General features: G+C 50.7%; 1 protein-coding gene across 5 annotated transcripts in view; it reads left to right on the top strand.

Annotated features, from left to right (window-relative positions):
- Window positions 1-23,930, top strand: part of CSPP1 (centrosome and spindle pole associated protein 1) — a 1,290,317-nt gene that overhangs the window by 741,176 nt on the left and 525,211 nt on the right. For all 5 annotated transcript variants that reach the window (XM_085605499.1, XM_085605497.1, XM_085605498.1 and 2 more), the window contains one exon: window positions 11,551-11,698. In XM_085605499.1, the coding sequence (XP_085461625.1) occupies window positions 11,551-11,698 (148 nt within the window). The remainder of the gene's footprint in view (window positions 1-11,550; window positions 11,699-23,930) is intronic.

The raw sequence follows: 23,930 nt of genomic DNA, 5'->3' as shown, positions 1-23,930 counted from the left end.
GCGAGTTATTGACCCAGGAAGGATTGGCCTGTGACCACGACAACAGGCGGCTGAACTTAGGGCAGACCGGAGAGGACTTTGTGGGAGGTCGACTCTGCAACTAAGACCCCTCACCATCAGGAGTTGTGCCCATTCCATGGAGATGGGATGTTTGCGAATCCCCTACGCTTCCTCATCTCTCAGTGTTTCTTCCTCTGCTGCCCCCCATTTTTTAACCGCGCCTATCCAGGCTGCCTCAGGGGGTCCTGCCGGTGTCCTCGAATGCATGGCTATTCCCCGCTTTGCCAGGAGCATGGCTAAGGACTCAAACCTGCACTGCACCTATTCTGTCTTCCTCCTGCGGAAGACCCCCAGGGCACTTGCTTCCCATGTGTCAACATTCGTGAGGTGGACTGTCGCACTCAGCACCTGATGGACCCTGCTCCAGTATGATTGGATTGTGGGACAGTCCCAGAACATGTGTTTGAAGTTCGCCTCTGCTGTTTGGCATCTGGGGCAGCTGAAATATGTATCCGGGTAAAACCGGTGAAGCCTGTGAGGTGTTAAGTATGCGCGATGTAGAATATTGAATTGGATGTTTTTGAAGCGCGCGTTTCTTGAAACCTTTTTTGGGTACTCTATAGCCTTTTCCCACTCGTGGTCATTGAGCACACGCCCTATCTCATCCTCCCATTTTTGACGTAGGGCTTTTAAAGGGGCCGTGATCAGTTCCCTTATCGCCTTGTAATGCCATGTGACCAAGTGTCTGCCCACGCCCATACGTAGAATTGTGTGTAGTACTGGGTGCGTCGGCGGTTCTCCCTCAGTGAGGTCCCAACATTGTCGGGCGCGGTCTACTAGTCGCCTATGTACCAGGAATTGTCCCGGAGGAAGATCATAACTGTCCCTCATTTGGGCATATGTTTTCAGCTGCCCATCTTCGAACAGTGACTCAATCTCCATCGCCTTGTGTTCCGTCCATATCCGGAGGGCTCCTGAGGAATAATAATTCTCCCGTTGCGGGAATCCTACTAATGGGAGCAGCGGGGAGTAGAGGGGTTGACCCTTTGACATACGGTGTATGTACATCGTACATTTGCGGGCTATCGACACCTGTAGGGGGTGCGTACGTGCAGGCTTGGTACCTGGCATCAGCAGTCTCCGGATTGCCAGGTGAGGCATCCGACCGTCGTTAATTAATGTTTCCTCTATGTGACGCTCTGCTGTCCAATGGGACAACCATTGAAGCTGCGCTGCTAGGAAATAAACCTCAAAGGAGGGGGCCCCTAGACCTCCTTGTGTGGTGGGTAAGTAGAGGGTTTGTAAGGCTACTCTGTGTCTGCCTCCCCCCCCATATCAATGTTGTAAGCAGTGTATCTAATTTTTGGAAAAAGGAGCGAGGCGGTATCACTGGGAGATTGGCAAAGGAGTAAAGCAGTCTGGGTACCATTATCATCTTCGCTAGGGCTACCCGCCCTATGGGAGCCAAGAGCAGGGTCTTCCAGAAGGTAACTGCCACTCGCAGTCTGGCTAATGTTTTGCTATGGTTTCCCTCATGAAGGTTTTCTGGTGAATGGTATAACCTCACCCCCAGATATCGCGGTGCCGCAGCGCTCCAACCTATTGTCTAGGGCCCTATCATTATCTCCGAAGGGGCCAGGTGAGGGCTGAGGGGAAAGACCGTCGATTTTCCCCAATTTACTTTAAGTCCAGAGACCTCTGCAAAGTTCTGCAATATTGCCCAAATCGGCGTAAGATAATTTGTGATATCCCTCACGTAGATCAGGAGATTGTCAGCATACAACGACACACTATGCACCGTGTCTGCGATTGGAATGCCCCAGGCCTCCACCCCCCACCCCCCGCCGCAAACGAATAGCCAAAGGTTCCACCGCCAAGGCAAAGAGGAGGGGGGACAGGGGGCATCCCTGTCTCGTCCCCGCGAATAGATATGGCCATAGCAGCGTATCGAAGGCCTTTTCGAGATCTAAAATTAGGCATGCAGCTTGCGGGAAGTGTTCCCTTGCTCTATCTTGTACATGGAAGAGTCTACGTATATTCTGTGACACGTTGCGTCTGGGGAGAAAACCATTTTGGTTTGGGTGAATCGGTTGAGGGAGAACCTGAATATATCGATCTGCTAGTATCTTTCCTAAGATTTTACAGTCCACGTTGAATAAAGTTATGGGCCTGTACGAAGCCAGGAGACTGGGAATTAGCGAGAGGGGGCGATAAGACTCGCAGCGATCTGCAGGTTTACCGGGCTTTAATAATGAGCGCTTCCCTCATCGTCGCAGGTAGGGTCTGGATTTCCTGGGCTTCCAGGAAGATCTCTTTTAAGACTGGGAGGTGCTGATCGATGTACATTTTGTAAAAATCTATAGGGAGGCCATCGGGCCCAGGTGCCTTCCCCGATGTCATCTGCTGCTTGATGGCTTCACGAAGCTCATCATCTTCAAATGGCGCCTCCAAAAATTCCCACTGCCAGTCCCCCAGCCATCCCAGCGCTATGTCTTCTAAATAATGCGATAACTCCGGGAGGAGAATATGGCGTGTACTATACAAATCCGCATAAAAATCAGTGAAGGCATGTAGGATACCCCGACTATCCCTGTGTCGCACCCCATCGCCTCCCACCACTTCTAGAATATAGTTAGAGAAACGGGGTGGTCTAATTTAAGATACCAGCGCTTTTCCAGGTCTTTCCCCCTCATCATATCTTCGGGCCGTAAAGTACTTGCCCCTAAATTTGGCTTCCTGATCCGCTGTAGTCCATTAGTTTTTCTCGCAGGAGTGCCCTTTGGGTGCCTGACATCTCGCTCCACATGCTGAGTTCTAGTTTGTTAATGTCGATTTCTAGAGCACGCAGATTTTGTCTTAAATCCCGTAGCACCCCAAAGCTTTTGGACATGCATGTGCCACGCATAGTGACTTTGAAAGCCTCCCAGACCGTGCCCACATACGTAACCGTGCCCTTATTTCTAGCAAAAAGTCATCTCTCTCCTCCCCCATCTCCACCTGAAAATCCGCATCCAATAGTGCCTCTGGTACAAGTCTCCAACACTGTGGGTCCGTAATTTGATTAGGTGGCATGATCACTAGGCTCACAGGTGCGTGGTCAGAGTACGTCCAAGCCATGTGCTCAACCGAATGTATCCAAGTGCTAACCCCTCTAGAACACACCCAGTAATCTAATCGCGACCAGGTTCGGTGTCCAGCCTTGAAAAAGTGCTCTCTCTGGTGGATGGGTGGGCATATCGCCATGCATCCAGAAGCCTGTGGCCAAGAAATAATTGAGAACGGACATCCAGTGTGTTGTTATAGTGCTGTGGGAGAGGGTTGGACCTGTCTGGGGAGGGGCGTAGGGCAATGTTAAAATCTCCACCCCATATGATGTGAGTGGATCCCACCTTAATTATCTGTCCCCATAAAGCTGTGAAAAAAAATCTGGGTTATTCGTATTTGGCCCATAACAGCAGGTGAGAGTAACCGGTTGTGTGCCTAGTGTACCCCAAATTAAGCAGCTGCAACCGAAAGGATGACTGTACTAACCAGAAGTTATAACGGGTGTGGTCTTTTTAACTAATATGAGTGTACCCCGTGAGTACGTGGAATAAGAAGAGAACACCCTAGCGGAAGCCTATTTACTGCCAAAACACAAATCACGCCGTGGATCTATATGTGTTTCTTGAAGCATTGCTATCTGTATATTATGTCTGTCTAAATACGCCAATATTTGTCGGCGTTTGCGGGGGTCCCCAAGGCCTCTTACATTCCACGTAATCAGTTTGATTCATAAAGGTTCAATGTTTGACGACATTACCAATGAGATTTATGGTCCGAAGGTAGGGTTGTGTGGGATTGCGTGTGACTTTGTGCACAAAGTGTGTAAATGGTCCACAAGAAGTAAACATGGTTATCTGTTGCTGTCTCTGAGGTGTAAATGCATACATCAACATTCCCAACCCTAACCCTCTCCCCAACATGTTCCCTTGAATTTCGGCAATGAGGCAAATATCAAATCCCCTTTCCACCCACAACAGCACCCCAATCGTGCCGGTACTCAAGTGCCCTTCCATCTTCCCCAAACTTCAGAACCGTACTTTGCAAAAACTAGTAATTTCAACCCAGTAGGGTAAGTCACTGTAAAAAAACATAGATGATAAACAGTAAAGGGGATCTCCCATAAGGGGGGCTGGGGGGGGGACGCCAGTGGGCTGCAACAGCCCTTCCCAAGTTCCAACTCCACTGCATTGCAGTTCCCTTATTCCCCGTTGTAAGGGGGGGACAGAGCAGTAAGGGAAGGGTGCTTGGCGAAGTCTATTGCAATACTACCATTACATGAACAAGAGTAGCATATAAGAAAAATCAAGAGGGATAGCCCTCGCTCTGCAATCATGCAGCATATGTAGTATGTAAAGCCCATAGGGCTTAGCTGTCTGTGTTCGTCTTGTAGGCGTGGCAATGCAGCATGAGGGGCGAGCTCAGTCTCCGCCCAGTGGGAATCAGGGCGGCTGGAACACTGCAGCCCGGTTGGTTCATCCAGCTATTCCCCCATAGAGGGAGCAGGAGCCCATACATCCTCCGCTGGTAGGGAGAACAGTTTGTAATCAAGCTAATCAGAAGTTGGAGATGGAGACCTGGAGAGGCGTTCCTGTCGCGGTGATCTACGCTGTGTTGATTTCAGAAAATATTCCACTTGCTGCGGGGTACTGCAGATGATTTGTTTGCCATAATGCGTAATCCGGAGCCATGCGAGGTACATGAGGGCATATTCGACCTGAGCCTTCCGAAGTTTGAGCTTTACTGGCAGGAATTTCCGTTGCGCCTCCTGCACCGCCAGAGTAAAGTTTGGGTAGATGGTAAACACATTCCCCTCAAAGTGCAGGTCTTTTAGTTCCCGAGCTTTCCTGAGGGCCACATCTCGATCCCGATAATTTAAAAGACGGGCTATTCTGTGGCGTGGAGGTCCTCCCGGAGGGGGCCGGGGGCCCAGGGAGCGATGCGCCTCCTCCACCACCATGTGCACTGAGAAGGATTCTGCTCCGAAGGTCGTGGTCAGTAGGCGCTCAGTATAATCCTCCATACGCCCGGTGTTGGTGCTTTCTGGTATGCCAATAATTTGGATGTTGTTGCGAGGTTTCTGGCCTCTAAATCTTAATTTTTGGCAGCCATGTCTTTCAGTACTTTATCCATCTGCGACATCTGCTTCTGCACTTGGGATGTGGCATCCTCATTATCCGATATCCGTCGTTCTGCCTCTTTTATTTGCCCATCATGTTTGTCGACTTTCTGCACAAGAAAATCCAGTCTATTGTTCATGGTGTCCATTTTCCCCGAAAGATCACCGAGGCTATGTTGCATAGCCAGGAGTAGTGTTTTAACATCATCTTCCGGGGTTCGGCGAGGGGGTGTGAAGACTGGTCAGTGCTGGTGTGTCCAAAATCTGCCGAGGTGGATCTAGTAGAGGCTTTTTGTTTTCAAAGGTGAGACGAGGCTGGTGGCCATCAGGTTTCCCCATCGTGAATTGTGGTGTTAGGTCTTCTGTTCTGCTTCCTTTGTCTGCAGTCGTTGCTTTTGCTTCCTCCTTTCGTTTGTTCCATGCCTTTTTCTGGCTTTCTCCTTGTTGTTTTCCTTGCAGCCTTGTTCAGATTCTTAGCAAATCAGTGCGCAATGCCTAGTGAGAAGCCTGGTATAAGTTGTTCCAAGTCAGGGACGAAGGGATCTTGCAGTATCCTCTACACGGGGATGAGTACAAGTTGCACCATTTTGATCCTGTGAGACTCGTGTGTCGGGGTTACCAGGTTTGCATAATCATGCCGCCTTGAGACACAGCAGCAGGTTCGTGTAGCGGAGAGCAGACTGGTCAGATCAATAACAGCTCTGTAAGCCTGTGGGGTCCATGTGATGCTGTATCGCAGGAAGATATCCCCTCAATAGAGTCCGCAGTGCTGGTGGGCCCACGCCTGTGACGTTAGCAAGCAAAGTACTAGGTCGCACCAGTACAGTACCTCAGACGATCAATGAGGAGGAAAAGGAGATGTCTTATCGTGGATTGGTGTCCAGTCCCCGCTAGCTCACCAGTGGGGCTAACACATAGAAGATTGTACAACGTCTACGCACCTCCGATCCATTCCATTTCTCCGAGTGATTTCTAGGCAGTCTCCGGTGGTTTCTGCCCGCCGTCGCCCTTGCATTCAGAAGCAGGCCCCAGTCAGTCGTGGTGGTTTCGCGCAACTCAAATGCAGGCTGTTGCACCCAGGGGGCCCAGCTCAGCAACGTCAATTGCCAGCCGTGCTGCAGTATTGGAGGGGCAGGCCGGCACGGGACGGAGACGCTGTTGTGGGCGCAGGCTTACTGGCAGAATTCGGGCTCCGTCTCGTTAGAGGCCCCCCTGGTCACCGCCGCAGGCAGCAAACAGCGTAGTAATGATGGCGCCAGCCCGTCCGAGGCGCTCCGCCTGTGTTCGCCAATATACTCGAAACCCCACGTTAGCAGGCAGCATTAATCATAACGGTGGTCTTACAGGAGGTTCCCCGGGCTGAAAGGGGGTCAGCCTTATCCCCCGCAGTATCAGTCACGCGCGCCAGGAGCCGCAGGAAAATGCCGCCGATGCTTGTGTCTCCCTTCACCGTCTTACCGCCACAGCTGCAGGGGGGTCCCTCCGCATTCAATTTCCCCCATATAATATTGCCATTCCTCAGATCTGCTCACCGCTCTCAACAAAATTCCCGATGGTGAGCCGGGAAGCACAGCACACAGTTAAGGGCCTGCCGCCATGTGGGATCTCCGGGGCTCCGTTAGTCTCTCACGCCGCCCAAGATACCGCTCCAGCGGCGCCACCTTACACTGGACAGGCTAGATTTTTACACCATGTCTGCTGCAGCTCACAAGGGCTAGGAATCGCCGCTTTGCAGCGAGATCTGCAATGGTAGTGTAGGATAAATGCTGGATTTAGGTCGCCAAGCCTCCAGAGCCTCACGGGTGCGCGACCATCTTGGATATGCGAAACCTCTTCTGTGTAAATCCTTATCCTCTGAGTGGAAATTGTTTAGACTGTCCACTGTGGAAAATGATGAATAGATTGTTTGGATCTTATTATGAAAATAGTTTGCGAGCTCATTACAACGTTGGCTGGTGGTATCATGTTTATCCGGGAGTGAGGGGGCTTTGAGTAATGTTTTCACTATGCAAAAGATTTCACGAGGGAATTGGCTGCCCAGGAGATTCTTTCGTCGTAATATGAGGCCTGGGCAAGTTTGATTTCGACTTTGTATGCTCTTATGACTTCCCTATATTCTGTTTTTTTTGTTTGGCGAGAAGTCCTTTCTCCAGGCTCTTTCAGATTTCTTGCACAACTTTTTTTGTGACCGGAGCTTAGGGGAATACCAATCTTGTCCTGTTGGGTCCCACTTTAAGTTGGGTGAGTTTTTTCGAGAGAACCTGGTCTAAAGTCCTCTCGATCCAATTATTGAATCGTCATTGGCCACAATTGGATCACTATTGGTGCATTACTTAGTGTTTTCTAGCTCCCGTCCCCATTGTTCTGTGGGGAGTTTGGGCCAAGGGCATGACCGAATTCTTATTGGCCTGGATGAGGGGGTGACACGGGTGGGGGTCCAAAAAAAGGGATCAAAAAATGATCTGACCAGGGTATTGGAATAGGAGGCATTCCAATTAATTCCTCTAAGTTGGAAAAAATGGGGTCTAAAAGGTGACCTCTTGCATGGGTCGAATTGGTGATCTTTTGTTTAAGTTGATATGAGGCAAGATCTTTAGTAATCTCTGCTTCGGCCACATGTGATAGGTCATCAAAATGAAGATTGAGGTCGCCTAGCAAAGTGAAATTAGCAGGGGTACTGGCGAGGCTTGCAGCCATCTCTGGTAACATATTGCAGAATTGACCTAATGCCACAGGGGGGCGGTAGATTAGGATGCCTGTCAACGAGAGAGTTGGGGTAAAACCTATTGTGCATAGGAGGTTCTCGCAGTCTGGTAAAGGACCCTCAGATGTACGGCAGCTGAGGTGGTTTTTGTCAATAATGGCGATCCCGCCACCTTTGCCGGAGCATCTATCTAACCTTTGAAATAAGTAGTGGGGGGGGGGGGGGGGGGGGAGAGAGCTTGGACAATATCAGGGTCCGACCCTGGATTGAGCCAGGTTTCAGTCAGCAACATAGAAGAAGGGGCAATTGTAATAACCTGTATACTTTTATTAACAGTTATTAACTAGCACTGATGTAAACTTTGTTTTCTAGTTTGAGTTCAGTAACGAGGACTAATTGCTACTCTGTTCAGTTATACTTGTTAATTAACATTTTAAGAAAGAAATATTGAGTCAAAACTTTAAATGATTCAAAGGTTACATGGCCATGCTTGCATGGATGTCCAACCCAATGAGCTGTTTTAGCTTGATTAGAACTTATGGCAGGCAGTTTGCAGAAGGACTACTCTAACAAATGCACTGACCCACTAAGACTTACACGCAATGCTTTTCATCAGGAATCTTAATATTTTAAGCTGTTTATGTTGATGCATATGATGACCAGCAATAACACATGAGCAAGTGTCTTAAGCTTTCTTTACCATGATGAATATCATTCCCTCAGGAAGTTCATTTATTTTCAGAACTATTGTCAGTTAGTGAATGCTTCCTTCAAAGAGGGTGTCTTTCCTCACTCAGTCAAAATAGACAATTATGCCACTCTTAAAAAATAGCCAGTTCCAAAAACTTTCAGCAAACTTCTGATCCATGACCAATTTTCCCTAGTTTGGTACGATTCTTGGAAAATGTACTGTTGCACAGTTTAATTTTAAAAACTAGAAGCCAGTAGTCTACTGGCGCCTCACTAATCTGGCTACAGAAGTGAATGCAGCACTAAAACTGTGACTCATAAACTCCTCTCACATCCACTCCTGCCTTGATGAAGCCAAGGCCTTCCTGCTCATCCTGATTCTTTTGTGGCGTTTGAAACAGTTTATTACCGCAGGGTTTTGAAGACTGATGCGCATTGGGGTCTTTTATGGAAACGGTGTGCTTCCTTTTTGACTAATCGAATGTCATTGGTTAGGATTAGGAAAGGCTCCACCACTTCTGGCGTTCCTGTAGGTTCAATCCTAGCTAAGATTCTGATTGATCTTCACTTGGGGCCTATAAGATTTCTGATGGAGGAAGCAGGAGTGGTCATTTCTCAATATGCAAATGATACACGGATTTAAAGGAAGTTCTCAGTAGTTCAAGATGCAGCCTTCATTAGGTCCCGTCTTCAAAAAATCAAAACTTGATGTCTGCTAATTTTAAGACCACATTCCTGAGATAACGGAGTACCTTCTAATCAAAAACCTATACTACCAGAAACTGAACAAGGGGTTACTTGCTGAACTAAACATTGCCAAATTGTTTGATACTGTGGTTACCAAGGAGAAATCCTTAGAAACCTCGATTGACTCTAATCTTTCTTTGACATATATTGCAGAACAAACAGCTACCAATGTCTAAGCGACACAGTATTTTATGTATTGGTCAGTATGCCTTCCTCCCACATAACCACTGTTAAAGCAATAATACACTCTGCCACCAGAATGATCGTTGACACAAAAAATAGACCAGATTATCCCCGTTAACAACAAAGATCTTTACTGGATTCTACTCGAGGTCACAATAAAAGATCATTCGCCTTGCATTACTTGAATAAACCTACGTATCTACTCTCTAGCATAAAAAGACCAGAGGACACCAAGTATCTAAGGAGTTAAGAAAATGTCACCCTAGGAACCAAGAGTTTCCACACCTCAGAGCAGCCATAAAAACATTCTCTGTTTCAGCAACCACATTCTGTAACTCCTTATCAGTTGAAGACCAGTAAGACTGTTTGAGTCCATACCGATCTTTCAGAAAAAAAGCTGAAAACGTTCATGTTCATCTAATGTCATTCTGTTCTCTCGCTCATTAGATTATCACTTAAAGTGCTAATCTTTCTCTTTTTTTTAACCTTACATTCGTTTCCCTAATCTCTCTGTGTATTCTTACCTTCCATTTGACACTCTTCCTTCTTGACCCACTGGCATCTTTTCTAATGACACATTCCCATTAAATAAACTGACGTTCTCACACCCCTCCTTCTTACTCACTGTCCACTGATCCCCTGCCCCACTTTTTCGTACTTTATCCCCCGCACGCACCTCCTACTGTGATTGCTCGTATCTTCTATCGGTAACCACTTGCAAACAGATTGTTTTCTTTTGTTCTATGTATTATTGAAGTGTTGAACTTCACCAGGTGTTTATATAGTGCAGTGATACCCTCGGGTTGAGCACTCTTTGTACGAAAGAGTAAATGTATCGACATTCTTCCCACATTACACCTTGCTTGCAGTATAGTCATACAAGTCTAAAGGAGGTGTCTTAGACCCCTTACGTGTTTAAAATGGTATTTATTTGTGATCATCAAAGTAAGGCAGACTATTTTTACTGTCACGTTTTTATTCCTCGTTGTCAGTCTCCATTGAGGAGGAGTTTGTAAAACTATTATGTTTATATTGGCAGACTTCCTTTGTGGTGATTACCCCCTTACCAATTTCCATGTTTTTAGAATGCATTTTGCCAGTACTGTGTGCGCCAGGCTGTGCTTTACATATCTACATTTAACCCCTTCCCCGCTCATGACGGAACCGCTCCGTCATGAGCCACGGTTGCCGTGTGCTCATGACGGAGCGGTTCCGTCATGCCACGACCGTTGGCGGCCACTCCGCCCACGCGGCGCTGTTTCCCCGCCTGTGCGGGGGGACAACGCAACTGGGCGGAGTCATGACGGAACCGCTCCGTCATGAGCACAGCTCAACCGTGGCTCATGACGGAGTGGCTCCGTCATGAGCACAGCGCCACCGCGCTGCCCCCCCCCGCACCCCCCAGCGCTGCGGCGGAATTCCCGCCGCAGCGAAAGGGTTAAGGACTGGATTTAGAGAAATAAACATTCCTGTCCTATATATTTTTGTTGTTGTTTTTTTGTTCTTCCCTTCTGTGCCACGCCCTTTCCCCCTCCTGTGCCGGGCGTTTTATTAGTGGGTGGGGTTCATGACGAGATAGTCTCGTCATGGGCACAGCGCGACCGTGCTCCATGACGAGACTATCTCTCGTCATGGGCACTGAAGAGGTTAAATGTGTCCAGGGAATCCTATTTATTGATACCGTAGAATGCAAATGTTGAGAAACTCTGCTCCCAATTGATGCCTTTGTGTTTGCCTTTGATTTTTCCCTTCGGGGTGTACTCGGCTGTTTAGATCTCGCCTGAGGCAGCGTGCACGATATCTGTTGTATTTTAAAAAACCTGAAAAGGGCTTCAAGCCCACGCATTACTTACCAGTGATTGACGTCTTTGTAACTCACACTTGTTTTGTATTCCTTGGTCAGCGGGTTCTGGGCTGCTTTCATTTTGCCACCCTCGCACCTCGATTTTAACTGTGTTGGGAATAATCCAGAAAACGCGTAGAGGCCGTGTCATGAAGATGTTTTGATCTTTTCCTTTTTGCCCACATCAGTACCTTAAAGCAGAACCTAATGTTATTTTTCCAGATAAAAGAAAGGAATGAAAGACGCAGAAAGGAGAAGACGGAAGCCGAAAACTATGATGCCAAACTAGAGGCAGAAATGAAAAATTACAATCCTTGGGGAAAAGGTGGAGGCGGTGCTCCTCTCAAAGATGGACATGGAAATCTAATAAGTATGTTGTTTTCTTAACCACGTTGTTTTCTTTCAAGTAATCTCTCATTCCTGTGTTATGTTTCCCTCAGTATTAATTTGCACACGAGCTGTGACTGAGTTACCAATGAGTCAGAGCAATCTAGCGCCTAGACCTAAAACAGATATGTGAGCAGGCTCATGCATTCATTCAGGCCTTCCTCAGAAAAAAGTGTGTGTGTACATGAACTTCGACACCAAAATAACGTTGCAGTTATGAAACAATTAGAATGCAATTCTGAAACCAATTTAGGTAATGCAAGACAATGATTACAGTGACGCAGAAGTAAAGCTGGTCTGTTTTGAGGGTGAGAAGATATTTAAAAACAATTGGAATACTTCTTGCATTTTAGACAGTGGTGTGTTGCAGTACCCAGCATTGATTGTCAGAATTCATGCACATTCCACTCTACTGTTTTTACGTGTTATGGCCTAGTTAGTTCCTTTGTCTCTCTCGATGCTTTTTCTGCGGATTTGCCAGTTGGTGGAAGAGCACTTGGTGTGTCTCCCTCTTTTCTTCACTTAGTCGTAGGTCAACCCAAAGCCAGACTCTTTCAACCCCGTAGTGTCAAAGCAAAACACATCTCTCCTGTGCACCACTCCCTCTCTTAAGGAGAAATGCTCCTTGCAGTCTGCAAGAGTTCTGTGCTTCCAAGTAGAGCAGCTTTGTGACTTTCTTTTGACCCATAATTGCTAAAGCCTGTAGTGACAGGCAGATTGAATAGGTGTAGAATGAAGAAAGGAATGAGTGTTTAAAGATTTGTAAAGCACTCTGTAATCTTGTGAGGTAACCTGTCTTTCAAGGAGTGTGGAAACTGGAAAACAAACAAGCATTGATAAATGTATAGTTTTCACCTATGGGATTTAGAAAGTTAAGAGGTATGGCAGCAGTGTATGAGTGCAGGGAGAATGGTGTGAGTTCTCTGTGCAGGGTGAGTGGTGCATGAATGAAGGTTGATAAGTGTCTGAGTGCAGGGTGAAAGTGCCTCAATGCATGGTGATTGATGTGTGTTTAGTGCAGAATGAGAATTGTGTGAGTGTACAGGGTGAGAGATATTACCCTGTACAAGGTTTGTGGTGTGTGAGTATAGGGTGAGCGGTATGTCAATAGCATAAGTGCAGGATGACCGGTTTGAGTTCAGGGTGAGAGGTGGAGGGTGAGAGGTATGTCAGAGGTGTGTGAGTGCAGTCAGCACTGTGTGAGTGGTGGGTGAGCAGTATCTGACTGCCAGCGCAATGTCAGGGTGACTGTTTAGAGTAAATGGTGGGTGACTGTGCAGGGTGAGTGGTGTCTAAGAGTAGGTGAAAGGTATGTAAGTGTTGTGCAAAGTTACAAAATGAGACAAAGCCGTGCTGTGTCCTAATAAGCCGGAGACAGCTTCCTGGACACTGCTCACCTCACCCGTCTCCAGGCGAGGCACGGCTTGTCTGTTCTACCACACGTGGCATCTGAGCAGCACAGTGCAGAAAAGAGAGGCAAAGAAAAGAACATCAATAAAGGAAAGCACGAGAGAAGGAGGGACTGAGGAAGGAAACAAGAAGATAAGTAAGCATTTAAGAACAAGCATTAGCATAGCCAATAGGTCTCGCCTTTGGGACCTTATAAGTGTTTAGCCATGCAACAGTTGCATAACTAAATACTTATAAGGTCCCAAAAGCGAGACCTATTGGCTATGCAAAGTGGCCGTGCGGCCGTGAAAGTGAAAGTAATCGCGGTAAAGCACTGCACGCGCACCCGCGCACATGCACTGTAGCTCCAGGCTGGGCTGGTAGCACTTTTTGGAGCCCTCTCAATAAGTCTCGCCAGACCAGCGCATGCGCTGGGTCAGGCGAGACCTAAAAAAGAAAGGGTCAGCGAGCAGGTAAAACATCAAAGAGAAAAGAAATGTATGAAATCTGGGTAGTGAAAAAGAAAACAGAAATGTGGAGTTTTGGATGAATCAAAGGTTTAGGATGTTCTAGTCACAGCTATTGAATTTAATGTTTTATTTAGCCATGTGGGACAGCTGCACTGCTGCTGTGCCCCATATCTGAATAGCTGGGCAAGCGCATCAGAGCTTTTCTTTGGTTCATTCCAGCAATGCTGTGCAGCTGTACACCATGTTAAAACACATTGACAAAGTCAATGAGACACTGATAGCTATGTTCCCTGCACTGTATAATTTATAAAAGAGCAGCACAACCATGTACATGTCAAACATGCAGCAAGAAAGGGGGTTGCAAAAACTAGCGTATTTGTATATTTCCAAAGCACTGTCTTTTTCGGGTGCCCTTTCGTGTCTGCAGGGGGAAGGGATCTTGCTTTTTTAGCCTGAATGTGTGAAGGTGGACAAAGAAGAGAACCATGAAGAAGATACTTGGGACAGAGAAGAAAGCAAGTGTCAGTCCCTTATGTTCAGTGGTGTAATCAAGAGGTCTCCATTCATACTTTGTGCAATTGGCAGTGTGTGCCTTTCATTGGCATAGGGATATTCTGCACACATATACTAGTCTCATGCAAAAGAAATGTGGGCAGGAGAAATGGTGGGTAAAAAATGGTGGGACTTGCAGTGCGATGTGCACTGCAGCTGCTAGGAGAGATGTGAAGCTGTGCTAATGTCTCATCCGTATAGGAGCTTCTGATGGATACATCTGCCTGTGGATTCCTCACCCTGTGAATATCCCCTGCGCCAGCATTCCACAGATTTTTTCCTAGCTCTCCACGCCGACGTGGACGTCATAATTCCACGGCTCCGCTCGCGACTCCGTATGACATCACCGGAGCCATAAGAGAGCCACGACGGCGTGATGACGTCAGTTCCCTTTTTTCCACGCCATCAACGCGGTTGAAGTTACTTTGTTGTTAACTTGTGAGTTACTGTTTTTTAAAGAACTCATGTCTTCGTCGAGGAAGTCAGGATTTAAGCCGTGTAGGGAATGTGGGGGTCACATGTCCATCACCGACCCCCATGAAGATTGCTTATGGTGCCTGTCGTCGGATCACGACGTGGAAGACTGTTCCTGTTGCAGGAAAATGAACCCAAAGGCACTTAAGGAACGGGAAGTGAAGCTGTTTATGGCCAAGGCAAAGAAGGAAGGTAGAGGTCGCAAGCGAGATAAGTCGATGCCGGAGTCGTCGACTTCGCACTCGTCGAAGTCGAGAAGACATAAGAAAAAGAGGAAGCATGAGTCTCGGCGCCGATCAACGAAGGGTAGGGCTTCGAAGTCGCCTTCACCTAGAAGTCGCAGTAGGGGCTTTGTTTTGCCTTCACCTTCTCCTCGTGTCACTCCGGAGAAGTCTCCTTCGCCTAAGGTAACTCCGGCGCAGTCTCCGGCGCCGAGGGATTCACCAGCTTCCGATGCCGGGCCGGATCAGGATGCTGAACTCTCTCCTGTGCCTGAAGGTGACCCAGTGGATCTGGTAGAGGATCTGTCGACTCCGGCGCCTGTTACTCCCCAGCTGGATACAGGATCGAATCCATACCCGCAATTCCCGGCTCCAGGGGCGGATCCGTCGCATTTTTTAAATGCCATGTATGGAGTATTTCATAGAGCAGCCTTCCCATCCAGAGCACCTTCAGGTCCCGTGGGTCCGCTGGCATTCAGTTTGGGCGTGCCACAACACTATGCTCCGGCACCATTTATGCCCTTCATGCCGATTGCGCCGTCATGGCAGTTTCCGGCGCCTTCTGGAGAGCCTTCCTCCCGGCCTCGTCTGGATCGTGTGCCTCCCTCGACGCCGGCGCCAGCTGCGCCACGTGTGACGCCGCCGACTCCACGAACGGCGCCACCGACGCCGTGTCCACGGATTCGTTCACGGAGAGAGGCTCAGAGGCTTATAGAAGAGGAGCAGTATCGTGCAGAGGAAGTGGAGGAAGGTGAATTAGATGATTCAATGGATGAGTTCGAAGCAATTCAGGAGGAAAGCGGATTAGACACCACTCCTTGAAGTCTTCTCCGCCTCAAGAACTGGCTCCTTACCATTTGGTAATAAAGAAGGCTGCGGAGCTTTTAGATTTGCAGTTTCCTTCTGCTGAATATAAGCCTAACTTATTGATGGAGGTTCTACAATCGCCTTCCTCAATTGTTGAGCCTCTGTTGCCTTTTAATGAGGCCATCCTGGATCCTATCATGGACGTTTGGCGCAAGCCACTTTCTTTGCCTGCTGTTTCAAGGGCTGTGGCTAGAAGATATAGAGTAGTCCAGGGGATCCGAGCTTCCTTTCTTCACATCCATCTCCAGAGAGTTTGGTAGTGCAAGCATCCTGCTCCAAACAATCTTAGGGAGCATTTCCGCAAGCTCCAGCTGACAGAAACTCAAAGGAAATGGAACAGTCCGCTAAAAAGGTTTTCTCTACAGCTAGTATGGCACTGAAGTCAACTAATGCCACTTGTTTGTTGGGCCGCTACATTCACGCTTTAATGGACTCAGTAAGGCACTTGGCCCCCAAATTGCCTGATGAAGAAAAGGGTTGCTTTATGGAAGTTCTTCAGACGCTCAGGCTGCAGCTAGGCAGATAATCCAGTCAGGCTTGGATACGGCTGATTCTGTTGCCAGAGTTATGGGTTCTTTCATAGCCACAAGAAGACAGGCTTGGCACCGCTCTTCTGGATTTTCATCTAATGTTCAGGCCACTCTTGTTGACTTCCCCTTTGATGGGACAAAGCTTTTTGGAGAAAAAGCGGATTCTGCCTTACAGAGGTTCAAGGATAGCAGGGCGACTGCGAAATCCTTGGGATTGCAGACCCAGTCGAAGGGTTTTGGCTTCAGAAAGTATAGGGGTTTTGGAAGGTCTTCCTTTCGCACCTTCCGTCAACCTCAGAAGCAGCAACAGTAAAATCCACTCTATAAGTCCTATAGATGAAGATAAAGGGGACAACGTGGTTCTGGACGCAATCTCTCCTCTTCCTCAGCCTCCTCTGCTCCCAATGATGCTACAGGGAAGCAGCCCTAGATCCCCCATCCTGGATCATGTGGGGCCTGTTGGGGGTCAGGTGTCCCACTTTCTGCAAGGTTGGAAATTGGTCACGACGGACCTTTTGGGTTTTAAATCTTGTGGAGAATGGGTACGCCCTTCCCTTTCAGGATTTTTCTCCCCCTTACCCTACTTGCCAAGGTTTTTTCTCAGAGGACCACCTGCTTCTTCTGCAGAAGGAGGTTCTTGCATTGCTACAAAAAGGTGCGATAGGGGTGGTTCCAGAGCAGGAAAGGGGTCAGGGATGCTACTCCCGGTATTTCCTGATTCCCAAAAAGGATGGCAGATTGCGTCCGATCCTGGACCTCAGAGTCTTTTGATCTTTTACCTGAAGCAGGAGAAATTCAAGATGCTAAACCTTGCTCAGGTTCTTCAGGCGTTGCAGCAAGAAGACTGGATGGTGTCGATCGACTTGCAGGATGCGTATTTCCACATGCCAATGCTGAAGTCGCACAGGAAGTATCACCGTTTTACGGTTGGGTCGCAACACTACCAGTTTGCGGTCCTCCCGTTTGGTCTTACTACTGCATCTCAAGTCTTCACCAAGGTGATGGTGATGGTGGTGGTGGCTGCCCATCTCAGGAGGTCGGGGATTCCGGTTTTCCCCTACCTGGACGGCTGGCTACTGAAAGCAGATTCGCCAGAGATGGTGCAACATCATCTGCAGGTAACATCTCATCTTTTATTCAACTTGGGTTTTTCAATCAATGTGCCCAAATCTCACCTGGTGCCCTCTCAGCGCAACCTGTTCATAGGGGCGGTTCCAGACACTACTGTGTATCAAGCGATTTCCTCCACAACAAAGAATTCTCGACATTTAGGAGATGATCCCTTTATTCCACAATGGAGCGGTTGTTCCAGTTCTGAAGGTCCTTCGCCTGCTCGGTCTGTTCGCCTCCTGCATTCTGTTGGTCAACCATGCACGCTGGCACATGAGGGCGCTCCAGTGGTGTCTCCGCAGGCAGTGGTATCAGCACAACGGGGATCTCAGGGACTCAGTCAGGATCTCCAGAGAAGCTGCAGCGGATCTGTCTTGGTGGAGCGTGGAGGACAATCTGTCTCAAGAAAAGCCCTTTCATCTTCCTCCGACTGTGGCCACAGTGATAACGGATGCCTCCACCCTTGGGTGGGGTGCTCATCTGGGGGATCTGGAGATCAAGGGTCTTTGGTCTCCAGAGGAATGATTGCTTCATATCAATCTTCTGGAATTGCGGGCGATACGTGTGGCGCTCAAGGCCTTTCGCCCTTCCCTTCGCGGTCAGTCGGTTCAAGTCCTGACGGACAACACTACCGCGATGTGGTATGTCAACAAGCAGGGAGGAGTAGGGTCGTACTGTCTCTGCAGAGAGACTTTGCGACTCTGGTCCTGGGCTCAGGACCATCGGATTTGCTTGATGGTGAATCATCTGGCCGGGGTGCTGAACGTACGTGCGGACAGTCTCAGTCAACAGTTTTCCACCGACCAAGAGTGGAGGCTTCATCCAGCGGTAGTTCAGCACATCTTCCTGACGTGGGGAACTCCTCGGGTGGACCTGTTTGCCACTCAAGAGAACGCGCATTGCCCGTCATTCTGCAGTCTCCAGTTTCCGATGCAGGGGGCGTTGGGGGACGCATTTCAGTTGAGTTGGGGCACACAACTCCTTTACGCGTTTCCTCCCATACCCTTGATTCCTCGGGTTCTGAGGAAGATTCTCCTAGACCGGGCCCAAGTTATATTGATCGCCCTGGATTGTCCAAAAAGGGTGTGGTACACAGATCTACTTCAGTTCTTCTTTTTTCCGCGCCAGTAAGCGCCGATCTGTGAGAGCTACCCCTGTTAGTCTTTTTTGACTAAACCTTTTTGATCCTTGTCAATCGACATCTGGTGCCGGTAGGATGCCTGGATTCAAGGCTTGCGATGATTGCCATCGACTGATGTCGGTGACCGATCACCACCGCCGGTGCCTCTACTGCCTCGGCCCCAACCACGACCACGACGCGGAGTCGTGTCCCGATTGCCAGGCGTTGACTTCGAAGGCTAGGCGGGAGCGGTCCCGCAAGCTTCTCGAGCTTCACCACTCGGCTCCGCGCCCTGCGCGATCCCGGTCCAGGAGGAGGTCCAAGGATCGGTCGCGGAGCCGCAGCCGACGCCATCATCGGTCGTCGGGCTCCAAGTCGTCGGGTAAGTCCAAACACTCTAAGAAGTCCAAAAGACGACATCGCTCTTCGGACTCCCCTCGCTGGTCGCGCGACACGGCCGAGGGTCCGGGTGGTTCCACCCCCGCGGCTCCGTCGGAGCCGCAGGCGCCGCGCAAGTCCCCATACCCTCCGGTCCCTGGGACTGACGCGACGCCGGCGGAGGTCAGTGCCTTCCTCTCGGCCATGAGGAACGTGGCTCCGCCGTCGACGGCCGCTGGCGTGCCTTCGGGCCCCGCGGACCCGACTGGGCTACCTTGCCTGCCGGTGGCTCCGGCCCTGGCGCCGTTGACGGCTCCGGCCTCGACGCCGCAAGCGCCCGAGGGACCCATTCCCGAGTCTCCGCCGACGCCGGTCGACCTCGTCACGCCTCCTCTGCCGGCGTCGACACCGGTACCACCTCCGACGCCGACTCCGCTCGACGTCGAGCCCCAGTTCAGCCCCGCTCCAGGCCCGGCGCCGATACGGCGTCGATGGACGCCGCGTTCGGTGCCGCTGGAGACACATTTTGTCTATCGCCCGGCACCGATCCTTCCTCCTGTATACCAGGAATCGGATGATGGGGACAACTGGGAGGGATCCGAGGATCCTATGGCCGCTCAGGCTCGAATGTCACAGGACTGGGCAGATGAACTGGGGGAGGCCAGTGGTCTGGATACCTCTCCGGACACTGGATTCATCTCTCCTCCGACTGTGGCTTCGGAGGAGGGTGCCGCTTTCTCTGTGGTGCTGCGCAAGGCGGCCGCAGCCCTTGGGCTCGAGCTACCAGCCATGGCTGTGAGGACTAACGTCCTCACTGAGGTGCTTCAGTCTGCAGCAAGCTCCACTGAGCCTCTGCTGCAATTCAATGAGGCCCTCATTGACGTTCTGCAGGGCACCTGGTCCAAGCCCTCCACAGTTCTCCTGTGGACAGGAACGTCGCCAGGCGCCACCGCCCTGCTCCGGGCGATCCCAGTTTTCTGTCCCAACACCCTACCCCCGAGAGCCTGGTTATCCAGGCCTCTACCTCCCAATACTCCTTCCCGACCGCTCCGCCGGACCGGGATTCCAAGAGACTGGAACAGTTTGGCAAGAAGCTGTTCTCCTCCCTTAGTTTGGGCCTGCGGTCTTTGAACACCGCCTGTCTCTTGGACCGTTATTCCCACTCTCTGTGGGATGCGGTGGAGGACGTGCTGCCCCTGTGTCTGGAGGAGGTCCGGACACGACTTACCCAGGCTCTGGCCGATGGGAGGGATGCAGCGCGACATGCTATCCGATGTGGGCTTGACACTACGGACTCGCTGGGTAGGGCAATTTCTACCACAGTGGCGCTTAGACGTCACGCCTGGCTGCGGTCCACGTCATTTTCGGGCGATGTCCAGAGCACTCTCATGGACATGCCCTTCGATGGCACTCGCCTTTTTGGCGAGAAAGCGGACAGTGCGCTGAATCGCTTTAAGGACTCCCGGGCTACGGCCAAGTCCTTGGGCCTCTCGGCCCCGCGATCGCAAACTTCTGCCTTTCGCCCCTTTCGTGGCCAAGGAAGGGGTGCCTCCTCACGTACGCCTAGCCACCAGCCGCAGAACCAACCTGCGCGCGGTCGCGGACGTGGTTTCCGCCGAGGCGGTTCTGGAGGACGACGAGGTCAGCCCACATCCACCCCGGCAGCATCCGCCTCAAAGCCTTCCTAGTCCGAGCTTTCAGGCCCATTCCACGCCAGTGGGCGGCAGAGTTCGCCATCACCTGCTCCACTGGCGGTCCATCACATCGGACAGGTGGGTGCTGCAAATCGTCCGAAGGGGCTACTCCCTCCCCTTCGAGACGACCCCTCCAGCCATGTCACCGCAGCACCACCGTATCTCGGGGGATCATTTGAATCTTCTCCACGAGGAAGTTTCGGCCCTCTTGGCCAAGGGGGCCGTCGAGCGCATTCCGAGCCCAGAAGTAGGTCGTGGTTGTTATTCCCACTACTTTCTGGTTCCCAAGAAGGGCAAAGGAGGCCTACGCCCTATCTTGGACCTCCGGAACGTCAATGCCTTCCTCCGGAAGGAAAGGTTCAAGATGTTAACTTTGGCTCAGGTTCTAGCTGCCCTAAACCCTGGAGACTGGATGGTAGCGTTGGACTTGCAGGACGCATATTTCCACATCCCCGTCCTGCCGGCCCACCGGCGTTACCTGCGGTTCACGGTGGGCCAAGAGCACTTTCAGTTTACCGTGCTCCCCTTCGGCCTCACCAGTGCCCCTCGGGTGTTCACGAAAGTGATGGCGGTGGTCGCAGCTCATCTGCGCAGATCAGGGGTTCCAGTCTTCCCCTATCTCGACGACTGGTTGTTGAAGGCGGGCTCGCCCCAGACAGTCGTCTCCCACCTCCAGACTACGGCGGATCTCCTGCATTTGCTGGGATTTTCCATCAACGTGTCGAAGTCACACTTGAGTCCCTCTCAGAAGCTCCTCTTCATCGGAGCGGTTCTCGATTCGGCGCAGTTACGGGTCTATCCGCCGGAACAGCGGGTCCGGGATATACAGGCCCTGATTCCCATCTTTCGGCCTCTATCCTGGGTTTCGGTCAGGCTAGTGTTGCGGCTTCTGGGGCTGATGGCCTCCTGAATCCTACTAGTGCATCACGCCAGGCGGCGCATGCGGGCTCTGCAGTGGGACCTGAAGTTTCAGTGGGCCCAGCATCACGGCAACCTGTCCGACCATGTCTTGATCTCGGAGGGCACTGCACAGCGGTTGCAGTCGTGGCTCACAGACCGCGATTGGGTCAAGGGCAAGAGCCTCTCCCTTCCCCAACCGGAGCATGTCGTAGTGACGGATGCGTCCCTCCTGGGATGGGGTGGCCATATGGGAGAGGCGGAGATCAGAGGCCTCTGGTCTCCGGCGGAGTCTCGTCTCCACATCAACCTGTTGGAGTTGAGAGCGATCCGACTTGCACTGAAAGCCTTCCTTCCCTCTGTCAGGGAAAGTGTCGTGCAGGTGTTCACGGACAAAACCACCGCCATGTGGTATTGCAACAAACAGGGCGGGGTGGGGTCGTGGACCCTTTGTCAGGAGGCTCTGCGCCTCTGGACGTGGCTGGAACACCAGGGCGTCACCCTAGTGGTTCAACATCTGGCGGGCTCTCTGAACGCCAGAGCAGACAAACTCAGCCGCCGGTGCATGATGGATCACGAATGGCGTCTGAACTCCGACGCAGTGGGGAGAGCCTTGGTTAGATTTATTCGCCACCGAAGAGAACGCGCAATGTCAGCAGTTCAGCGCGTTGGAATTTCCAAGGCGGCACTCGCTCGGCGACGCTTTTCGTCACGAGTGGAGTTGCGGTCTGTTGTACGCCTTTCCGCCTATACCACTTCTGCCCAGAGTGCTGAAGACGATCAGGCACGACCGGGCACAAGTCATCTTGGTGGCTCCGGATTGGGCACGAAGGTACTGGTATCCCGAGCTACTCAGTATGTTGGCCGATCCTCCGATACGTCTGCCCCTTCGGGAGGATCTTCTGTCGCAGCAGCAGGGGACGGTCCTCCACCCGAACCTGTCCAGCCTCCACCTCCATGCGTGGAGATTGAGCGGCGGCAGTTGATGCCATTTGACTTGCCTCCTGAAGTCTGTGATGTTATTCTGGCAGCCAGGCGTCCCTCCACAAAGACGGTATACGCCTGCCGGTGGAACAAATTTGTGGCATGGTGCACAGCAAAGGCTGTGGATCCCCTTTCCGCCTCTCTTTCTGAGGTTCTACTCTTTCTTCTTTCTTTGGCCCGGCAGGGCTCTGCCCTGGGCACCCTGAAAGGTTATCTTGCTGCCATCTCTGCCTTCTTGCGGCTTCCTGATCAGCCTTCTCTTTTCAAGTCCCCTGTAGTTACGCGCTTTCTAAAAGGCATTACTCACACGTTCCCTCCTGTCCCTTTTGTAGTGCCTCAGTGGGACTTGAATCTTGTTCTCACATTTCTAATGTGTGCTCCCTTTGAGCCTCTTCATAATTGTCCTCTTCGTCTGCTGACGCTTAAGACTGCTTTTCTGGTAGCCATCACCTCGGCTAGACGGGTGAGTGAGCTCCAGGCTTTATCTTCGAAGCCTCCTTTTCTCTCTGTTCATCCGGACAAGGTTGTCCTTCGGCCTCGTCCCTCCTTTCTTCTGAAAGTGGTGACTCCATTTCATCTTGGGCAGTCTGTCACCTTGCCCACCTTCTTTCCGCCTCCGCATCCTTCCAAAGAGGAAGAGAGGCTCCACCGTCTGGACCCAAAACGTGCGCTCTCCTTTTATTTGGACCGCACAAAGCAGTTCCGGGTGGACGACCAACTTTTCGTTGGATACGTGGGTGCTAAGAAGGGGAAAGCTGTGCACAAACTGACCATCTCTCGGTGGGTCGTTTTGTGCATCAAAATTTGTTACTCCTTGGCAAAAAAGGACCCTCCTGTTGGGCTGCGCGCCCATTCTACTCGGGCCACAGCGGCTACTACTGCTTTGGGACGGGGTGTCTCTTTGCAGGACATCTGTCAGGCGGCGACGTGGGCTTCGCTACACATGTTTGCCAGACATTATTGTCTTGACAGCCAAGTCCGGAGGGATGGCTTCTTTGGCCGTTCTGTCCTCCAGGACTTTCTGGTGTGATCTTGGTTCGCAGACCCACCACCAGGATGGTATTGCTTGGGTATCTATTCTAAGGTGAGGAATCTAACTAACGTGTTTCTTTCAGATGAACAAGTTACTTACCTTTGGTAACGATGTATCTGTAAGAAACATTAGTTAGTTAGATTCCTCACCGACCCACCCATCCTCCCCGTTCTGCGAACTGACATCTAGGGTTAAGGTTGTCCTTTTCAGGCCCCTAGATTTCTTTTTGGCACCAGTGTCGGTCTCTTGCATGGCTCTGCGTTCCTGGCGCGGAAAGCTATGTACAAGAACTGACGTCAGCGCGCGAGGGCGGCGTCTAAGTACTCCGACGACGTCATTTCGGCGCACGACGCCAACGACGGACGCGGAGCCGCAGACGACGCCTAGCGACGCGCAAGGGGTATTGCTGACGAAAAATCTTCCGGCTCCAGTCTGACGCCTGGGGATATTCTAAGGTGAGGAATCTAACTAACTAATGTTTCTTACAGATACATCG

Source organism: Triturus cristatus, chromosome 5_1 (assembly GCF_964204655.1).
Source record: "Triturus cristatus chromosome 5_1, aTriCri1.1, whole genome shotgun sequence".
NCBI lineage: Eukaryota > Metazoa > Chordata > Amphibia > Caudata > Salamandridae > Triturus > Triturus cristatus.
Note: the sequence above shows the minus strand (reverse complement) of the source record. Positions and strands in the feature narration are given on the sequence as shown.